At 35.6% G+C, this 21,823-nt stretch overlaps 1 protein-coding gene across 3 annotated transcripts in view; it reads right to left on the minus strand.

Annotated features, from left to right (window-relative positions):
* The window catches only part of EYS (eyes shut homolog), an 855,823-nt gene that overhangs the window by 511,981 nt on the left and 322,019 nt on the right, over positions 1-21,823 (minus strand). For all 3 annotated transcript variants that reach the window (XM_032104713.1, XM_032104714.1, XM_032104715.1), the window contains 2 exons: positions 8,174-8,371; positions 5,708-5,829 (listed from right to left, as the gene is read on the minus strand). In XM_032104713.1, coding sequence (XP_031960604.1) covers positions 5,708-5,829; positions 8,174-8,371 — 320 coding nt within the window. The remainder of the gene's footprint in view (positions 1-5,707; positions 5,830-8,173; positions 8,372-21,823) is intronic.

The raw sequence follows: 21,823 nt of genomic DNA on the forward strand, positions 1-21,823 counted from the left end.
ATAAAGGAGTACACCCAATAATGACTAAGTTTTCAGTCTTTTTACTGTTATAGTCACTGTAGTACAAAACAGAGGAGGGAGGCATTTCAATAAATCTTAAAAAAACCCCTTTTATTGAAGGACTATGAAGACTATTCCTTTTTCTTTTTTTTAGTTAAATATAAGTAGAAGATGAAATATCTCAGGGATGGCAAGTCGAATCTTCAGGGCAGCACAGGGAGTTGTATTAGCAGCAAAACTTTGCCGAAGTACTGCTGCAGTTGCTAGTTTTTTAGGTGAACTACAGCTGCTGTATAGCTCTTTCTGGGATGTGTAATTGGCAATATGAGATTTATTTGTCCAATGGCACAGTCACAGTTTCACCACATAGTAGTTCAATGAAGTCAATGCATAAGTTTAGCCACATACAAGTCAGCTTGAATTTATTTGACCTGGGAACCATTGAGAGCTTATCATTTGTTATGTACGCTGTATGACATTCATGTTATGTGGTCTGACTTTTAGCTAAACTGAGGTTTCAGAACAACATCAGGGGCAGCACTTGGTTGCTTTATTGAGAGCTAAGAGAATTTCCACTCCCATAGAAATCTAGAAACTTCATTGATGCAGACCTATCTAGCCTTTTATTTCCTTGCGTCAGACCACCTGCTATCATCACCTAGGAAGAAGATCCTCCTGAAGCACCTTGAGTGCCTCTTGATGTTTTAAAATCAATTATAGGTTTGGGAGATCATTCTTTTTCTTTTCTCTATTTAGCATAAAGTACAGAAAATTCTGTTTTATGAGGAACTTAACTGTAGAGTACCAGTTTAGGAAATTGTTTTAGGTTAGTCCAAAGACCTGACTAATTTCTTTTTGGGTAACATAAGCTGTTAACAGTTAGCTACTATGTACTTTAGTCCTCAATGCCAGAGTTCCTTTCAAATCTTTTCACAATTTATGCAATGAGCTAACCTACTTGTGTGTTATGTTCTTGAAATTTAAACCATGGAATAGACCTCCTGTCTGTCAATTCTATTATTTTTGTTATAAATAAAAATTTAGTTATAGTCGCTCTCCATCCTTCACATAAGCCTTCCCTACAACCCAGACTTTTAGTTACTAAAATACCTGAATTACTGGATTTCACCTTGTTATAAGTACTTTTTTTGCCCCTACCAATTTAAAAACAGAAATCAACCAAGAAAATATTTCTTCTTCTAGTTCAAATTGGCATTATTGTCCGTTATTTTATTGGAGAGCTCATTTCCATAACATTAAATTTTATTGAAAGGGAAATAATTGTCCTTTAAATCAAGCAGGGATAAAGAGTTAACCATAAGGAGGACAAGCATTATCGTACAACTGTAACTTTACCTACATTTTATATATTTTGTTTTACTATGTGGTAAATACAGAGAAATAATAGCTTCCAGAAACAAAGCTCTGAGGGAAACATCTATTATCATTTTCTGCATGGATATCCACATGCACTAAAGTGACAGGATTTGCATTATAATTTGACATACAGAACAGCACCAGCAAAAACTGAAGTCAGAGCTATTGTGAAGCTATTATTACCTTTTCTATTTTTTAAATGCAAACCCCAAAGTAATGTTTTATGTTATATAGACTATATACATGATCTGATCTCATATAAATCATTAGGGACAACATATCTTTGTGTATTGTCCCCCCAAAATACTTTGAATTAATTATTTTAATTTTTTAAAGAAAAATTTGCAAATTATTCTGATGAAACCCTACCATAAAGTAGCCATTATTCAAATGGCTGGGCATCAGTATACACATGGAAGATGTGAGTGATTTCCTTTGAATCACATGATTTGTTTTATTCTTTCTTCCTCCCTTTCCTTTGCTCGTTAAACGGTTTCAACCCACAAGTTTTCTTCCGTTTGCTCTTTTCTATTGTCTTCACCAATCCATGGAGAGGATAAAGTGAGTAAGTGTCTGTGTGGTCCTTAGCTGGCAGCTGGATCAACCCATCAGGAATGTCATTTCTTGTGCCTGTTCTTTCTGATGCATTCTAAAGATAACATTTTTATCTAATTTTAAGGCTCTATATTATACCATATTACCAACACGAAAGATGAAGGATACATTTTGCAAGTGTCATTCTGACAATGGTAATTCACCCTTACCTAGAAGAATGCATCAAAGGTATTTGACCTGCTGGACTGCAGAATGGAGCTTTTATTAGCACACGGGTAGCTGATTAATTATTCATGAGCCACCAGAGGGTCTAATATGACTGACAGTGGCTTGTACTGTCATATAATAACTCGCTGGTATGTAACTGTTGGGTAACTGGAATTTTCAGATGCAGTAGGAAATCAGAATCTCCTTATGCTGATGTAGTTGTGCCATTCAACTTTGTATTTCACCTATCCTGATCTTCCACCAGAGAAAGTTTAGATTGGATATTAGGAAAAATATTTTCACTAAAACAGTGTCAAGAATTAGAACAGGCTGTTTAGGGAAGTGGTTCAGTCACTATCCTTCTAAGTGTTTAATAGGTGTGTACATGTGGCATTCAGGGACGTGGTTGAGTGGTGAACTTGGCAGCGTTAGGCTTGATGTTCGAGTCAATGATCTTAAAGATCTTTTTCAATGTAAATTATTCTGTGATTCATCCTACAGTTCAGTTGTTTAATGCCACCCACTGCCTGGAGAGCCAAGGTAAAGTCTCTGAAGTATATGTTGCAATTAGAGCATATCTTGGAATTCTTTCTCGCATTCAGATCTTTGGTCTTTGACTTGTATAATAAGGCTGCTGTAATATACCTTTGGAAGAAAATGGTATTTGATGCAGAAATTATGAAACTCCTGCAATCTCCATCTGTTTGTAAATCTCTCTTCATCATGCTTCAGTTGCTTCCTATCCTCTAGTTTTTCACCTTTTAGAGGAGGATGAAGACAGCCTGTATTGTTAAAAAGTAATTTTCTAGGGGATTGTTAATTCAGTATCTGTTCTTTTACAGCTGTTGTGGCTGAAGAAGAAGGAATGGGTCTTCTTCCATTTTTAGGAATATATGTTAATTCATTAATCCTCTTTGTTGATCACTGAGGAATCTTGATGTATAAAACAGATAATATGATGTGGAAAAATTTCAGTACTCTTTGATAATGAATACAATAAGAAGGACATATTATGTGGAATAACATAGTCATATATAAACTGAATAATGCAATCACTTAGTGAACAAATCTTTCAGGTCCCTTTCTATGTTCAACTTAAAAGATGATACACATGAGAGTTATTTCAGAAACTTACGTAATAAATGTTAGTTTAAGAAAATATACTCTGGAGAAGAACAGAGAAGGAGAAATGTAAATATTTAGTAGAAATGCATTATTATTACTATAGCAAAATAATACAAGAAATTCCCTATTTCTTTTCAAAATAACTTTTCCACTTTTCAGAACACATTCTGGTTGGGGTATTTTTTAGCGAAATAGCAAAATTATGTTGCTCTCAAAAATGCCAAAGAACAATCTTGTAATGAAAAAAATACTGAAGATTTTTTATCTGTACATTAGCCAACATCAAAATTAATCCTTCCACATAAATGATTGCTGTAATGTTGACAACATAGTTGAACAATTTTGAAAAGGCCTGAAAAGGATCAGAGTCTAATATGACACCTTGCCATTAAGTTTCTACAGTATTTTTTTACTGTAGATACTAACTATATCCTCACAGGTATTTTGAATGTAATTTCTCAGAAACAGCGAGTTTGTATGAATTTCACTGATTTGCTGTGCTGTCTTCCAAAATGGCATAGGTCTGTGACAAACAAGGTGAGAAATATGTAGGAACTACAGGACAAAAATAAACACAAATAAATCAAGAAAAAAAAATGGATGAAAGATGTGAAGAAAAAACTAGTGTTTGAAATTGCAGTGAGCTACCATTCTTTGTCATGTTAAATTTTGCCCAAATTATTAAATCAATACTTCAACTCATTTGGTGAAGCATAGACAAAACTCTCAAGGGAACAATATATTCACTTTATTAAAAATCCATATTTTTCTCCATTTCTAATACCTTGTTTTTGGGGGAGAATGTTTTTTAAACTGCATGTACAACTCCATTTTGTCAGTCTCAATTAAAGGATCAGCTGCACTGTGTTGCATATGTTGTTGTAAGTTAGGTTACATGTTAGGTTATACAGGCAGTTAGGAATAGCACCTGCATTGTAGGCATGAAATTTATTTGTGGAATGCTCTGTAATCTGATTTTAAGATGGCAGTATGTGTCCAGTATGAGATTTTGAAATATTAATTGCAGTCTACTGGTTGAAAAATATGCATTTACAATAGCACCCAAAGGCAGTAACAAAAGTGTCACAAACTCTGTGGTCTCCATATCAAGCATTTGATTTTGTCCAAGGTGTGGCTAGTTCTTGAAATATGTTAAAAGCCCCCCAAAATACTATACAATACAGAAAGTGCTCTAACTGTGAAAAAAAGAAACAACTCTGGAAATTAGAGTAGAGAATTTGAGAAAATTCTGTTGAAGCAGCTAAGTTTGGTTCAAGTTTAGGAAATAGTGACAATTGCAGTTTACCCTCCGGATTTGTCAGAAAGAAATGCAATTTCTTTATGCATGTACTAAAAAAACAAGCAATCAGAAACAAACAAACAACCGCAAAAAAAGACAAATCAACCACAGAAACCAACAAAGCAAACCCCTCAAAACCCACACCTCTCATACACTTCAGGGTTTCTGGAACTGCAAACACCTTCAGGAATAATGTAGCAGTCAGTGGTACCTACAGGGTTGTTCAGTTCTCCCAAAGTGGAGATTCAAATGATGGGCAGCTGAATTGTGGACTGTGCTGCCTACATCCTAAATGATCTTTGGTTGGTGCTTAGATGCTTAGCTCATACCATATAGAGACACCTACATTTAGGCTTTGTAATATAATTTGAATTCTACATTTATCAGTTTAGTATTCTCACAAATGTGCTGGTAGCAACTAGAATAAGAAAGAAAAAGCTGTCCTTTCTTCCACTTTTTTTTTAACTGATAATTTCTCTGACAGCCTGAATGTTTCTTAAGGAAAATATTCTTACTGTATGGTCTTAGTGTCTCCGTTGAGTACATTGAAAACAAATTGCTCCCTGACAGATTCCTGGAAGGAGTGACAGAGAACATGGGCCACCCCTGGTGTTGAAGTTTACACAATATCTGTCTTCTTTCCTCTCATGGAGGAATCAGGTGATAGAATGATTTAATTTCTGAGAAGATGTAAGTTATTTTTAACACATTTCATATCTCAGGAACTAATATAGCTGAAGAATTTTGAAAATAAATGCTGAAGTACTTGAAGTAAATCAGTTTTTTTGGGTAAGATACTTTTTAAGTCCCTTTGAAGTCAGAGCAACTGGTGTAAATGAGTATTCCTGTCACTTATAATGAGGTAATAAACACACCTAGTAGAAAATTTTCTGTGCCTTTTGAATTCCCTGCATAACCACATTGACCCAATAACTGCTTTTAAATGATAAAACATTCCTCTTTCCCACTGCCTATAAAATTAAAAATAAACAAAAATACCAGTGACTGGAAAGCATGATTATAAAGCCCTTGATATGTGGATGTACGGATCAAGAGGGGGTTTAGAACTCAGAAAATATTGCCTTAGATTTTAGAAATAAAACTTAACAATCATTTTAATTAAAAAAAAATATTGCTACTTACCAGATGCAGATCAACACATGTAGAATTGTGTTCACAAGCATTGACTATGCAGTCATCAATGTCTTGCTCACATTTCAGTCCTGCGTATCCTGGGTTGCACAAACAATAGAAGCCATCGACAACTGCAACAGAGATAATACTTCAGTACTAAGAGTCATAACAACTAATGTAGTAAAATTAGTAAGTTACAGTTATGAATACTATCTGGAAAATATTAGGACCAGCTTTACTTAAATGTGCGAACATGTTAAAAAATCGAAATAAATTAAATGTGATCTCAAAATATCTTTTAAATATGAAAGCAGATTCATGCACTGCATTTTACTTAAACAATGGAAATATTTTGATTCAAGAGTTATAAATAAATGAGTTTAAAAAGTTACGTAATTTTACAAGTAATGAGTAACTTTCCATCACAAAACTGTCACAAAATATGTAAGATTCTATCTTTTAAATTATGTCTAAATGAGATGTGGCAGTTAAACGTTTGGTTTGTTGGTTGTTTTTAATGTTGTTGTTGTTGTAAGGAATTCCTCATATTATACCACTATATTAAGGGAAAACTTACTTGAGTTGAATTTTTCTATGATGCATTTCTTAACAAGATAATGATAGGAATCCTGTCTCTTTTTCATCATTAGTGATCCACATGGAGAGGAATCTTTGGAGTGCTCCATCCATATATGGAGTTCATGACAGCAGTAATTGCGCTTCTTGCAGGCCTGCATTTATTTTAACCTCAAAGGGGTCCCTGGATTCTTCATTATCGCTGAGATTTACCATAGAATCTATTCTGCCATTGTGTCTGTACACACAGCTGCTACTGTATTCATTAAACGCTCTAAGTCCTTCAGCACAGGAGCATTATTCATGTACTAAAAGCTTCCCAGCTTCCTTAGGATTCCAGCTTTCTGCAGTCAGTGCACATAGGGTAGAGGAACTAAATGTCTGCATGATAAAACTCAAGCCTGGGGCACCACAAAGACAAGCTGTTCCCCAAAAAATTGGCACTTTTTCAGCATGAAGAACTTTTAATACATCTCATCTAAATTCCAGTTCAAAAATATCTCTAAACCAATGTAGACCACATAGAAAACATCTGTAAATGTAGTAGGAAATAGTCTTTACTAGATAGAAGATGAAGTCACTCACCTTATTGCCAGATAAGGAAAGACAGTCTTTTAAAGATATTTTATTGAACTGATTTTTATTTTTATTTTAACTAGCAGAGTTTTAGACAATGATGTATTTAGTAATTTGGGCTCAGTAGGTTGATTAGATCTTCTGCAAATTTTTCTAAAAAATTGCATTTTATGGAAGTTCTTAAATCATCATTCTTTTTCTGAAAAAGGATGTGAGAAAACAGGAGAGAGATGTAGAAGAAGAAAAACACAGTTACTTAGTGCTTAATGTGTGGACCCTATGAGGAAAAGTTGGGTCAACCAGGCTTGCTTTGTATTAGACCTCAGGGAAGTGTTAATAGTGAGAGGGCTATATAACAATAACTTTAAGGATAGTTGCACAAATGACAAAACTGAAATCCTCTTAGTAGTGCTAGGAGGTATTATGAAGCACTGGCCAAAAGTTACAGCTCAGGACATTTGGATGGGATTGGAAGAGGGTGAGCATCACCAGGGTAGTTAATCAGTGGAATAGGCTGTCCCAAAGAGTTTGAGAAATCTCTGTCCCTCTTTGAAGGCTTTCAAAACTCAGCTAGAAAAATCCCTGACTGACCTGTTCTAGCACTGTTAATAGCCTAGCTTCATGCAGGGTTGATTACATGACCTCCAGATGTCTTTCAACTTTCCAGTCAGCATTTTAAGATTCCCTGAAAATTACTACTTCTACTTTCCCTTTTTTTCTTTAACAAGTGTAGAAGGTGTCTGATGTGTGGTAAGAGTCTCATAAAATTTTCAAGTAAGTACTCCATACCTAGATTGCTACTAAACTTAGCCTGCCAATCCAGTCAGAATATACTAATCAATTGTTTCTAAAGTATATCTTCTAATGAAAGAGCAAGTTACGCAGTTATGTAGCAGAAGGTACTTTATAGTAAACAGATACACCCTTTTACATTAGTTTGAAATTAAACAGAATTTCTTGACTTATTAGAATTATGACATATAATGCCTAAATGCTCCATGAGCTCTTTTTCAGCACCTGAATATTCTCTCATCAAATGCACAATGTAAGATATTTCTAGCTAATTTAGGTATCAAAGGAGACAGCACAAATCTCATTAAAATTTCTCATTAACTACAATTCTGGCCCCCTGAACACAAAAACCCTAGTGCCGGGAGTTGAGGCATTTTGGCAAAAATAATCCTTCTGGTACAGGCTGTGGAGCTTCAGACAAACTAAATTTCAGTAAATTATCCACTGTTCTCCCCAGAGCATCTCAGCAGCTACAGACGCTTCAAGAGAAAGACTACTCTACATTAAAGTGAGTAACCAGACTGAACTCACTGTCATAGCAGTATCCATGGAGGCAAGGGTTAGAGCTGCACTCATTGACATTGATCTCACAGCGTGGACCTGCAAAGCCCTTCACACACTGGCAGTGGAATCCAAGGGGAAAAACGTCCAAATTCATTTCGTCTATGCACACAGCTCCATTCTCACAGGGATTACTGGCCTCACAAGGCCTAAACTCACAGTTCAAACCTGAAAAACAAAACAGCAAAGCTGTCAGTGTTAAACTAATGAATATATCCCTGCAGCTGCTGACTATTATGGGCTTTATTTTCTTTATAACCCTGGTTAAAATCGAGTTGGAGAGTCTCAGAGCTACATATATTACCATGCAGAAACATTTATTTGCTTGACAAAATTTAAAAAAAAAAAACAAACCAAAAAAGGACAATTTATGGGTTTTTTTATATTGGTTTCTGTGATACAATATATTTTAAAATCTTAATAGCCATCTCATTGATTTTGATAGATAGGTATCTCTTATAGCTTTTGTCTTTACCCTTGTGCTTCAAATGGCACAAAAATGGAATTTTTAAAAATGTTTTTAAAAATGATTAATGTATTTTGATTGACTCTTCCTGCTATTTTATCTTGATAAGCTGTTGCCACAACTACCATGTGAACTGTTCATACATTAACCCATAATACTGAATATGAATTAAATATATGTAACATTGTATAATTGTTCTGCTTACCATTAGTGACTGAAAACAAATTATTTTAGTGAAAATATGTACTTATTTAATCATGAGTGAATGCCTCCATTATTCATAAAAATTCCATACAATAATTAGATAAAAAGAGATTTAAAGGCCCCATAGAGTGAGCCTTAATTTGTTAGAACATAACCTAGACTGTTTCATGTTTTCCAGTACTGAAACTGGAAATGAAGAGGACAGAGACAACTGAGATCAAATGGGTTTGGGTTTGGGTTTGGGTTTGGGTTTGTAAATCTGCCTGCTTTTTTCACTCAGTGTTGCTGGAGGCAACTCTGTTCTTTCAGGCTTAGTTTCAGACAGAGCTCAGTGGCTTTCAGGGCTGCAGCAAACAGTGCACAAGCCCCTCTGAACCTCTGTGAAGCCTTTCCATGACTGCTGAAGCTGGGCTGTGTCTATGCTATGCTTTCTGGTGGAGCTTCCCAGGGTTTGCTCTACTCCATGCCTTCTGCACCCTTCACCAGTGCCCTTGCCCCAGCCCTGGTTGCCCAGCCATTCCTTTCTGCAGCAGTTTTTCCCTGTCCCAACAACCTTTCTGTTCTTCAAGGAGTCTGTAACCTTAACCCAGTGATGGGCAATGTGACACTACAAGATAAAACACCTGGGTAATCATGTGGAAAATATAATCCACACAGTTACACTACAGTGGGTTGACCTTGGAAGCTAACAGATGCCCATCCAGCCACTCTCTAACCCCTCCTCAACAGGCAGGTGAAAAAAACAAGATAGAAAACCTTGTGGACCACGATAAAGATAGGGACATTATTTACAAATTACTGTCATGGGAAAAATAGAATCAACTTGAGGAAAACTGATTGAATTCATTGCCAATTAAAAATAGCATAGGATGGTAATAGAACCCCACGAAGCTAGAACCACCTTTCTCTACCCCTCTTTTCTTCCCAGACTCAACTTCATTCCTTCACCCCAGACTCCTCTACCTCCTCCTCACCCATGAATAGCACAGGGAGATGGGGAATGGGAACTGTGGTCAGTCCATGACAGCTCTTCTCTGATCCTCACACTTTTGCCCTGCTTCAGTGCAGACCCCCCACAGGCCACAGCTCCTGCCAGGAGCCTTCACAATAATGAAACAAACACTGTCCAAAATGTCAGCAGGATTGTAGATGAGTTGACTGCTTACTGTAAGACAGTCATCTAAGGGCTGAATTCTAAAGGCTTTTAATAACAAGAACAACAAGCAGGAACACAACTGAGGTTAAAAAAAATCCAACAACCCTTTGACCCCAGTAATGATGCAGACACAAGAGGAAAAAACAACACAAGTTGTTCCCTGTCTTTATGCTTATGATCTCTCTGATGCAGGATGATCAGCCAACACTCTCAGATCTGGAATTCATGAAATTGCACAGCAAAAGAAGCCATATGGCTCATTGAGATTTTGCCCTGAAGTTTTCATATTTATATCACAACAGCTTGACATGAGTGAAAACCCTGCTGATTCCTAAAGTGGAATAACACAAATAAGCTTAACACATGGCTCACAATCCTAAATGGAACTGTCAGATGATCCAGTAATGCAGTACTTAATTTTCTTTACCTGGAGAGGTAGTTTTACCTTCACATCCACCTTCTGTGCACTTCCTTTTCTCTTTACACTCACTCAGGAGTGCCCCATTTATCTGTTTTTCTGCCACACTTGCTTGAGTTCGTGCACATTGGAAAGAACTGTGCTTTGAGGAATCTGTCTTTTAAGATAAATCAGTGAGCTCAAGACAAATCCTTTTTCCCTTCTGTGCAATCTCTAATGGGAGCTTGCCAAACAGATTTCTGAGTGAATGAAAACTAGCTCACTGAAGTTTGGAATCATTATTACACTACTTGAATTTCTCATTTCTCTTAAGATTATGAACTCTATCATCTCACTGTCATTATTGCCAGAGTTTTTTTCACCTCTACATCCCAAACTTCCTCGTTTCTTCACAAATATAGAATACGGATAAATACCTACCACTAGTTGTCTCACCCTGCAATTGTTTAAAAAATTTGTCAACATGGCCAATTATTTGTGTCTTTCATGGTGTGGTAATATCTCAAGGAGAACTAATGTTCCTAAGTCTTTTCCCAGTTTCCTAAAGATGACTTCATAAACTTTTCTGGATCAAGCTATCTGTAGCAGACATGCACCACAACATATCTTTAAATGGTTGCCATTCCATTCTGCGTCATCTACTTGAGTGATGTATCAATAAAGTCTTGCCTGTGACATTAATTACATAGTAACCCCCAGGATGCTTCTCTTACTATCAGCAGCGCTGGGAAAACTCTGTCTGGGCTCCCCACAGCTTTTGCCCCTGCTGCTAGAGTCCCCTAGTCACCTTTGATATGCTCTGGGTCGCTGTTGGCATTGCCATTGGTGCTGTCATGGACGAGCAGCAAAAGTAAGCAAGCTCTGGTAATCACCCAAACTCTTTCCCACATTGAGATTTCTGACATGCAAATAAACCTCCTCTGAGATCAGGCCTGGTTGACTGGTACCACTCTCCCTCAGAGAAGTGTCTTATCTGTTGTCAACCATTGCTTTTTTTCAGTGGTACTGGTGAGGGTGGATGTGTCAGACTCAGACAGCTTACTTGCCCTTCCAGATAAAACCTCTCATCCAAGTAATCAAAGGAATCATCTTCCAGCCTTCACAGTTGTAGAGTCTCTTTCTCCCCATGCCTGAGTGTATCCTCTACCTACCCTGATCTTCTCCTCCTATCCTGCTGTTGTGGATATCACGCTTTCTCCCTTCAGGGTCTCTAAGAACTTCTTCATCTTCCATTTTGTTATCACTGATCCTGTGTAGCCTGTTCTTACTTGCTAGGTTCTTCCCCTGGCACGTGGAAACTAAACCAGGATGCATGACAAGGAGCTTATGCACCTTCGTCCCATGGGGTTCTGCAAACAGGAACATGATTCTTGCTCAAGCACCCCATAAGGCTATGAATTACAGTGAATTTTGTGTAGACTTGAAATTACACCAAAATTATTTCCTGAAAAAATAGATTTTCCCTCTTTTTAAGGAATTACGGAAAACAAATTACTTCTTTCATTCTAACTATAGTAAAGTGAAATGGCACAAAGAAAAAAAAAATTAAATTATCCTGAGATTTATAAAGAATGACAAATTAAAATATGGACATAAAGTAGTTTACCAAAGGAGGCTAAACCACGTGGAATGATGTTAGTTGCTATTAATATTATAATAATTTTCAGTGCCTTATTTCAAACAATAGTCAACACTCTTTAATTAGATAGTCAGTGCCTTTTTCCTCCCACCCAGCTTTCATGCATATCATTGCATGAAAAATCTTTTCTTCTGCTGCTGTCAGAAATGGCAAAGGTTTCATTCCTATTCTTACTGAAGGATTGGTAAAACAAAAGGTAATGAAATAATAAGACTGTGTCCATCCCACTCAGTCCCTTCCCCTGAATCAATTAATTTTTAACTCTCAGTGTTAAGAATTAATAAGTAAAAAGACTATTCCCTTACTCAGAGAATCACAACTGTTTGTATCATTTTAACACATTTCTGAAAATCTTTCACTGTTAATTAATGAATTCTTAATGCTAATCAATACAAAGAGCAAGAAAGTAAGAAAATTGGATGAGTCAATATAGAATTTTTTTTTAAATTCTAACATAATAACGACATTCTAGCACATCCACACAAAGGTTAAGGTTGGATGGTAGTAGGCACTGGTGGTTACACATTTGCAAAACAAGTTCACTTGCTACTGTTGCTCTTACACCAGCATTTTTTTACAAAGCTGTAAAAAAGATGTATGACTAAGGGTAAGTCAAGTAGCAAACAGGTTATAGGTTGAAATTTTTTCTATAAAAGTAACTTAATCAGAAAACAGTTTTTATGTTTTCAGCATTTTCTGTCTCTTCTAAATATTTGTTGAAGAATTTCTGTACAAACATTTTTGTACAAATGTTTTACTGTTGCTGATTGATTTCAATACATCTATTTTGTACTAAACATATGAAGCTTCTCACTTGATCTGAAAAGTTTCTGAAATAGCAAGTCTGTGACTGTTAACAAAAAGGAGTGGTGTGCAAGGAAAAGTTTATAAACTGTCTTCTCTCACTGACTTATCAGAAATTTTAAATTGGCCATCACAAATTAAAAAGGTAATGTTCACTACACAGCTGACAAAAAAGAGAATGCCCAACAGACGAAATGTGAAAGAATCCAGCCCAGAAATTAATTAATTAATTAAGTTCAGATGATCTTTACAACTATGCTTATTTCCATTAGACAGATTTAACCTTTTTGCTTGTTTGATTCTTAGCTACAATTTATTAATTACAATAATAGATTGTCTTTAATAGGCAACTAAAGGCCTATTAGAATAAACCTGAACAAACCCCAAAAGTATACGCCAAAATGATTAAATTAAATAGTCAGCTGAAGGACAATTTCCTTTACAGTTGCACAATATATTGCATTAAGTATTATACTTCTTTATCTACGTATAAGCATACACTCATAGCATATAGTATGCTTCTCTGTTAGCATACGATATATCAAATAATGAATATTTATTTGGAAACCACTTTTTTTTTAAGGAGCAAGAAGCATATTGCATATTCAGAAATTTCATTCTGCTGATATTAATGAGTTTCCTTTTCTACTGTATTTGCTTATAATACTTCTAGGGTAGAATTTCTAAATACCATAAATGAACACTAAAAATAGATTTTACTTTGCTGAAAAGGACTGTCCTTTTTAGGCTATTACTAAAGGTCAAAAGCCTAATTTATAAAAATGGCATGGAAAATAAATTACCTGAGATAAATTTCCATTTCTTTATGTGAAACTATTGATATTTGTTTGTTTTATTTGCTCAGCATAAATATGTACATGAAATGTTTTGATGTATAGTACTGAATGCTCCTATAATCAGAAGTGACATCTCTTCAATGTTGCTATTTTTTAGGAAAATAATTTAATAAATAAAACATTTGCTACTAACATTTTAAGGAATTAAATCTGACAACAGTTTTCAAATTCAGTATTTAGCTGTAAAAGTATGGACTGCAAAATATATCTCATTGCAGACTGCTGGCACAATTATGACAATATAGTGAAAATAAAATATCTACCAGAAAGACAAAAGTGTGTCATTTGGATGGCAATTTCCTAAATTACAACAAGTAGTCTGGTAATGGTGTTAAATATGCACTCATGAGGACAAGAAACTTTCAAGAACTACCAAGCAGGTAGCAGCACCAGCACTGTGATTCTGTGATCATAACACCACTGCAACAGCATTGTTTCAGTCTTTTTTGACTTACCTTTTATCAACAGAGCTAAAATGCACTTCTAATGTTGAAATAAATCACTACCATTTTCCAAGATAAATTAAGTAAATTGAATACTTTACAATAAAAATTAAAATGCATTTAGTTATGGGAGATAACCCAGTGTGCAAAAGCACTATAAAGATATATAAAGACATGCCTCCCCACGCCCCCCAAACCCTGCCCCCAATCTATATGCAACTTACTGTTTTTCCCAAGATAATCCTTTTGAAATGAATGGATACAACAATTTTAATTCAAAAGTTATTTGATCACTTTAGAGAAATATGTGGGGTTTTTTTCATCAACTTAACACGGCTCAGTAGCTCTTACCCCCAAAGACTTTCATAGACTTACCATAAAATCCCAGGAACACTAATGAGCAAGAAGTTAAATACCTAATAGTTGAGTTCCTTGCAACTGTAAATATTAAATATCTCAATGCTAAAGATAAAATTGTCTCTATTAAAAGTTCAAAAACTTGAGAAGCTTAGATGTACCTCTAAGCTTGCCATTATTTTAAAAACTGCCTGCTTATCTTGGTCTGCTATGGGACATAAAAAAAGAAAAGATCTCCAGAACTGAGATGATTAAAGACTAATAAAAGTAAATAAAAAAACAGAAGTACCCTGGATGTGGGTAGGAAATAGAAAAATAACTGAAGCACGCATATTTTCATATTACTTGAAATTAAGCTGAGTATCATAATAACAGTTTAAAAGCATAACAAGTATTTTCTTACACTTCAAATTTATAGAAAATCCATTCTTTTCTTTGGAATCCAATTTCTAATTTCCATTAAAGGAATTGCTTTGAGATTCTGTATATAAACAGTGGAAAGGCATTTTCTCTGATATCCATACTTGAAAATTGAAAATCATATACTTTGGGTTTTTTTAATGGAAGGATATTTGAAAAACAATACTTAGCATTTTTCAAGTAAAATATATATTTCCTTCATTATATATGATAATGCAGAGCATGCAAGAGTGCTGAAATAGAGTATAAGACCCACATCACAAATTTTAAAATGAAGATCACACAGAGATGTATATACTTCTCCATACCTGTATAAATTTCTGTAAAAATATAAAAAAGAAGAAGTTGAATATATTATTTAGGTGCATTTTTTTTCTTCAAAATACACAAGTTTGTAATGAATAAACAATGAAGATATATCTATATCCACATCTGTGAATTTCACATTTCAACATGAAAACATGCTTCACTCTTTCTCAGAAACCAAAAGAAGAATTCCACTAAGGAAAACAACAAAAATTTATTTCTACTGAAATATATGGTAATGCTTGTGTTTTCGTTCTTTATTTTATCTGCATCAGCATTCAATTTAAATTAATAGTATGTGTGGCAAACTTACAGAAAGCTTGTATCAAGCTTAGGTTTTCCTTATGGCCTAGAACTTGTGGGTGTCAGTTTGAGTTGCAATAATGGCTACCTTTAGTTCTGGTGGTTAAACTCTTCTGAGTTCTGAGATCACACTTTCATTTTCTTAAAATTGGAGTGATTTGACCGATATTATTTATAGCAATTGATATCAAGATTATAATTCTATTACTTTTATTTTTTCATAGTGGCAGATGACCCTATGCCAGAAGTAGGCTCACTATATAGAAAAATAAAGCTAAAAACATTTGCATCAGTAGTCAAAAAAACCCCTCTGAAATTTGGTAAACTTTTCTTTGAGCAGCAGCAATGCCTTCATGATTTGCAGGGCAGCCCTAGAAAAGGTAACCATGTTTTAAGTCTTTAAAAACGGTAGTTTGCACATGCTTTCTGGAAAACTAAGGGCCAGATTTCCATTTGCAATGAAGATAACTTGTATCATCTCCATAACTTAAATATGCTTCCTGAATACAGGATCTTGTATGCCATTCCCACAGAATAACTGATGAAATTCAAACCCCTTGTCAGCTGTAGGTGACTGGATTTACATATGAAGTATTCCCAGATTACTCATGGCTGCAAAAGCTTAGAAAATTCTTCTTGTGGATCAAGATGTGTCCCAAGGTGCAAACTAAAAGCAGAGTTGAATCTACAGCACTTACCTCACTGAATTTATACGGACAGAGTTAAGCAAACAAGGCTTTTAGAAATGCCTTTGTGTTCTCAGTGCTGTTCTGGAAGGCCACAGCTCTGCTACAGACCTTGTCATATCTGCCAGACCCTTGTGGATATCTAATATAACCAAAAGCACCTAAATAGACACTAGAAATGTCTAGGAAAAAGCCTTTCTCTCTGAATTCTTTCATTTTGGAGACAGAAGCAGCTGAATTTATTCATCTAGTTGTCAGCTTTTAGGAACAATACAAAACCCAATAGAAATATCAGAAAAAATTCCAAAGTCCTGCAGTGACTTCGTATATGAGCCAACAGCAGGTCCCAGCTCATACTGATTTCCATTTAGGCATTATATATCCTTCATCGTTCAGAGGCAGTGCATGTTTTCTAGGTGATTTAACCCAAACATGGACACTCTGCTTCTCTTCCCTCAAAAAGCTCCTACGTGATGCAGAGTGCCTTTCATATATCTATGCATCAGTTTCATTTTTCCCCTAAATAAAATTTTATTTGGCTGTTCAATGTCAAGAGAGTTGCAAAACAAGATAAAACCTGATGTTGAACAGAATATAGTGGTTTGTGGTCTAACACAGAGATATGCTAGAAAGAGCCACAAGTCTTGCAAACCTGCCTTTTCACATGGGGCTTGGCACAGGAAAGACTGAGGTTTGGCCTATGAGCACTGGAAAAGTAATTGCTCCATTATCTCTACTCTAGCTTTTTGCCTTCATGAGCACTTATATTTCTTACTTATTATCTGTTTTGTAATTAGCTGTTCCCATAATAGTGTGTCCTGTGATGAAAACTCCGTTATTACTCTTGTTTTCCAACAGACTTAAGCATTTTTTTTCTGCTGAGTTGCCTTTCTTACTAGTTTACTTTCTTTTGCAACGTGTTTGATGGTCAATTACCATTTTTGTTTTAATCTTAATTGGAACACATTTGGAGACATGTGTCATTAAGGCTGCAAGATATAAGTAGACATTTCCTCAGAACTGAATTTCGATTTTCCTCTGCAATTGCACATATTTGATTTAAAAGGTCATACCTATTTAGCAACATCTAGACAAAATACATACAGTGCATTTTTTGAAATGAGTAATGTAAATAATTTGGATCAAAGGATAAAAATCTTTGCTCCATTCATTAAAAACAAGTTACTAAACAACTGGTGGTTTTTTTCCTTTATTTTTTAAGGAAAAAAAAAAATCATGTTAACTCTCATAGGACTATCATATATCCAATATAAAGTCTTTAATTGAAACAGGATTTTTAATGCTTTCTTCCTTCTTGAGCTTTCTTTGGAAACATCAGATTACTGGCTCAGTCCATGTGTCACAGAAATGTTGTTAGTTAGTTTCATCTTTGCCTCAAATACCAGTGTAGAAAATGGGGAAAATTTGCAGTTCTGGTGTGGGAGTGCAAGATCTGTTCTTAGCTATCAATAGTACCAAATAAGAAAAAAACCAGCCTTATAAGTCTTACTTTATCTTCTGTAAAAATGAGCTGGTCTAGAAATTGTAGTGAGAACGTTCACCTTTTGCATGCTAAGAATTCTGAAAAGCAGCTTGCCTGATACAGGGACAAACTCTCTCTGCTACATTCTCAGCAGTGACTGCTCTCTATTAGTTGTGAGTAGCTTCATTGATGTGGCTATGGGATACATTAAAATGTTGGCATTTCAAAGCTGTCAACAGTAAGGTTCCATTTATTGCTATGAACTTGATTGTTAAAAGAATATTTATTATACCTCAATGCTCTTTAGTACAAAACACTAAAACCACCAATACAAACAGCATGGATATACATCTAGATGTTTTAACATTTACTAATTGCAGTGCTTTTGAATATGTTTGAATTTTTAATGGGACAACACAGTATTTTCTGATAGAGCCATGGGAGCATTCATTCCACCTTTCGTGAAGCCATTAGGACCCCTAAATGAGATACTGCCTCACCATATGTTTCTCACTCATTTTGCTCTCTGCCAAAGGACTTAACATCAATTCTGTAATAACTGTGATTCTATTATAGAAAGGCTTCAATTTTAGAATCAATATCATAATAGAAAGGTTATTACAATAATTTCTCAGCTAGGGTACTGTAACGGAATCAAAGTCTTGATAATATTAAGAATATTAAAATACTTGATTTGTCTTGCACTCAAAACACATTTATCTTCCTTCCTTCTCCCAGTTCCAGTTGCTTTGTCAGCAGCGAATACAACAGCTTCTCTCTTCTCTGTTTCTGAAGAACTTCAGAATGTCCACTGATACAAAATGTCCCATATACATGACTATCACTGTTGTACCTCAGTTAGGATAGAAAACAGGTGAAAGTGGAGACATTTCTAAAATGCATATTTGCAGGTAAAAATATATTACAACCAAGCAGAAGCAACTGTACCAGACATACTAAGGTTAAATACTGTATGTAAAGAACATCACACTGCAGTATATGTAAGTGGCAGCATGACCATTTCAGCTTTAAAGCATGAGGTGTGATAATGACTTGTACCATACAGGTTAGTGGCAGAACACTGCTGAAAACCAACAGAAACAGAGAACTGGACTTTTATAACTGGGTTGTCATGTTTGATTAATTAGAACATATTCACAAACACATACGGTACTTCTGGCATGGATAACTATTATAAGTGGAAAAGCATATTATACAGACCTAGATGCTATTTTTTTCTCTGTTTAGGCTTAGTCACAGCACAGGCTCAGTGGGTCTCGGTAACTTCTAGGATTGCTGTGGGTTTACACAAGAATCTCTTTCTCTAACCAGATTAATAACACAATATGGTGTAGATTTTCTTCCATTAATCAAGTCTTGAGCTTCTCCAAACCAAGGTCAAAAGAGTTATGGTATAAAAGTATAGGGACTTTGAAGTTCATTATTTTGTACCTTTTTGGGACTACAGGTAAAACTCCATGATTTTGGAAAACAGAAAATCAATTTTCAACTCCACAAGGACAAGGAACTTGGCCAAAATAGGATGGAAATACTTCAGCTATCATATTTATTAAATAGAACATTATTAGATGTTGACAAGGATGTTGTTTTATATCCGAAAGTCTTATAAGTTTATTCCATTTTCTCTTGAATTACACATAGGTGGACTGCTAGTATACTCAAGCTGTTTGTCTGAACATTTGGGAAAAGTCAAAGGTAGTAATTTCAGTGGCCAAAATTCCAATGAAACACTAGAATTTCTAGAAAGACCGTGATCTGCACTACATGTGGGGAAATCTACTCTCAGAAGAACACTGATGGAGAGGAATGCATTAGTTTTACTAAGGTTACACCAGCAGCATCAGAAGATAAAATTCTCCAGTGCTCTCTATCCACTTACTTTATGAAAACTGGATTTTCTAAAAAAGACTTGGTGCCCCCAGGAGAAGTAAAACTTCATTCACCTATCAGACTTGTAGAGTTAATATTCACAACCTGGACTAGAGACATTTGAAGAAAAATCTAGATATATGTCACTGTCCAAGCATCATTGTTCTTAAAAGGCTTTGATGTCTTCCATTATTCTATGAAAGCCAATGGAAAGAATTAAAACATTTTTTCTAAGTAGACAAATCTGTGCTTTAAAAAACCCAAACAAACAAACAAACAAGCCCACTGCGCCTTCCAAGAAAAATACAGGAAACTATGAGTACAGAATAATACTTTAATTAAATTTCTGATGACTTTTCATATTTATATACAACTAATAAAAAAGTTTTTAAATATAAAAAAGTACCCCTTCAGGATATTATAAAAAAATGAAAATGAATAGCATCTTTACTTGCTCCCAGAAGTCTTGAAATGTGAAGAAAGCAAAAATTTGCTTTTTCCTTTTTAAAAAAACATGAGAAAATAAGGGGAAGAGAAAAGGAAAAATTAAAACTTTCTGGTCATAATCTTCCTTAGTCTCCTTGTCAAAATAAACAAAAATAGTCAAGGAAATAAACACAAAAGCAAGATAAACATATGTAAACCAGTTTCTATATATAGAATCAGTTTCTAGCTTAATCTGATAGGCTATCTTTTGTATGAATGCACCTGAATGTCCAAATCATGCTCTGAATTCCTTATTTCCACAGTCTGTATAGTAGAGGTCTGCTGTACATCTGATCTGCTGGTACATGTTCCTGATATATAATATGTTCCTAGCAGTAGTGCATGCCCTTCAAGTCAGATATTGTGATGGAACAATCAATTCATTGCAATATACTATGGATATACAACTTCAGATTGCTTTCCAGGTAAATGACAGCATTCATCATACAGCATTTATGGTTTTCCACTGAAAATATCAGAAGCAAGAAAATCTGTGAAAATACTCAAAACCAAAGCAGGTGTTCCTATATAATTTTTACCATTAACATAATGTTTGTACTTTCTTAACTAAGTAATTCTGTAATCTTTAATTAGTGCACACAAAGCTGTTCATTAAAATAACCTGAATATAGCCACACAATTAGAAAACATAGTTTAACTAACCATTATGTAGGCTTACAGTGGATCTGTTAAAGGCTACATTTACAGAAGTTTAATACTAAATAAACAGATGGTGTGAGACAGAGTAGAGTTTCCATATGAAACTAAGTCTACTTTTATTTATACCCATATAAATCTAGGTAAAATCAGTATAAGAATTTGATTTTGGAAGGTGTTGAATAAAGCTGTGAAGAAGTAAACAACCTCAGACATCCTGTATGAAAAATATTATCATAGAATAGAATAGAATCATTGAATCATTAGGTTGGAAAAGACCTCCAAGGTCATCAAGTCCAACCATTGACCAATCACCATCCTGTCAACTAAACCACAGCACTAAGTGCCAGTCTTTTCTTGAGCACCTCCTGGGATGGCAGCACTGATACTTCCCTGGATAGCCCATTCCAATGGTTAATCACCCTTTCAGTGAAGAAATTCTTCCTGATGTTCAACCTGAACCTTCCCTGGTTCAGCTAAAGGCCATGCCCTCTTGTCCTGTTTCTTGGTGCCTGGGAGAACAACCCCCACCTTGCTTTAATCTCCTTTCAGGAAGTTGTAGAGATTAATAAGGTCTCCCCTGAGCCTCCTCCTCTACAGGCTAAGCAACCCCAGCTCCCTCAGCCACTCCTGATATGACTTACACTCCAAAACCCTCACCTGCTCAGTTGCCCTTATATGCACATCCTCCAGCACATCAGTGTCTTTCTTGCAGTGAGGGGCCCAGACCTGGACACAGGACTTGAGGTGGCGCCTCACCAGTGCTGAGTACAGGGGGACAGTCACTGCCCTGGTCCTGCTGGCCACACTATTGCTGATTCAGGCCAGGATTCCATTGGCCTTCTTGGCCACCTGGGCACACTCTGGCTCATGTTCAACCGCTGTCAACCCCAGGTCCTTTTCTGCTGGGCAGCTTTCCAGCCACTTTGCCCCCAGCCTGTAGGGATGAATAGGGTTTCTGTGACCAAAGTGTAGGACCCTTCACTTCAAACCTCATACCATTGACCTTGGCCCACTGAATCAGCATGTCCAGATTCCTCTGCAG

The sequence above is a fragment of the Corvus moneduloides genome, chromosome 3 (assembly GCF_009650955.1).
Source record: "Corvus moneduloides isolate bCorMon1 chromosome 3, bCorMon1.pri, whole genome shotgun sequence".
Taxonomy (NCBI): Eukaryota; Metazoa; Chordata; class Aves; order Passeriformes; family Corvidae; genus Corvus; species Corvus moneduloides.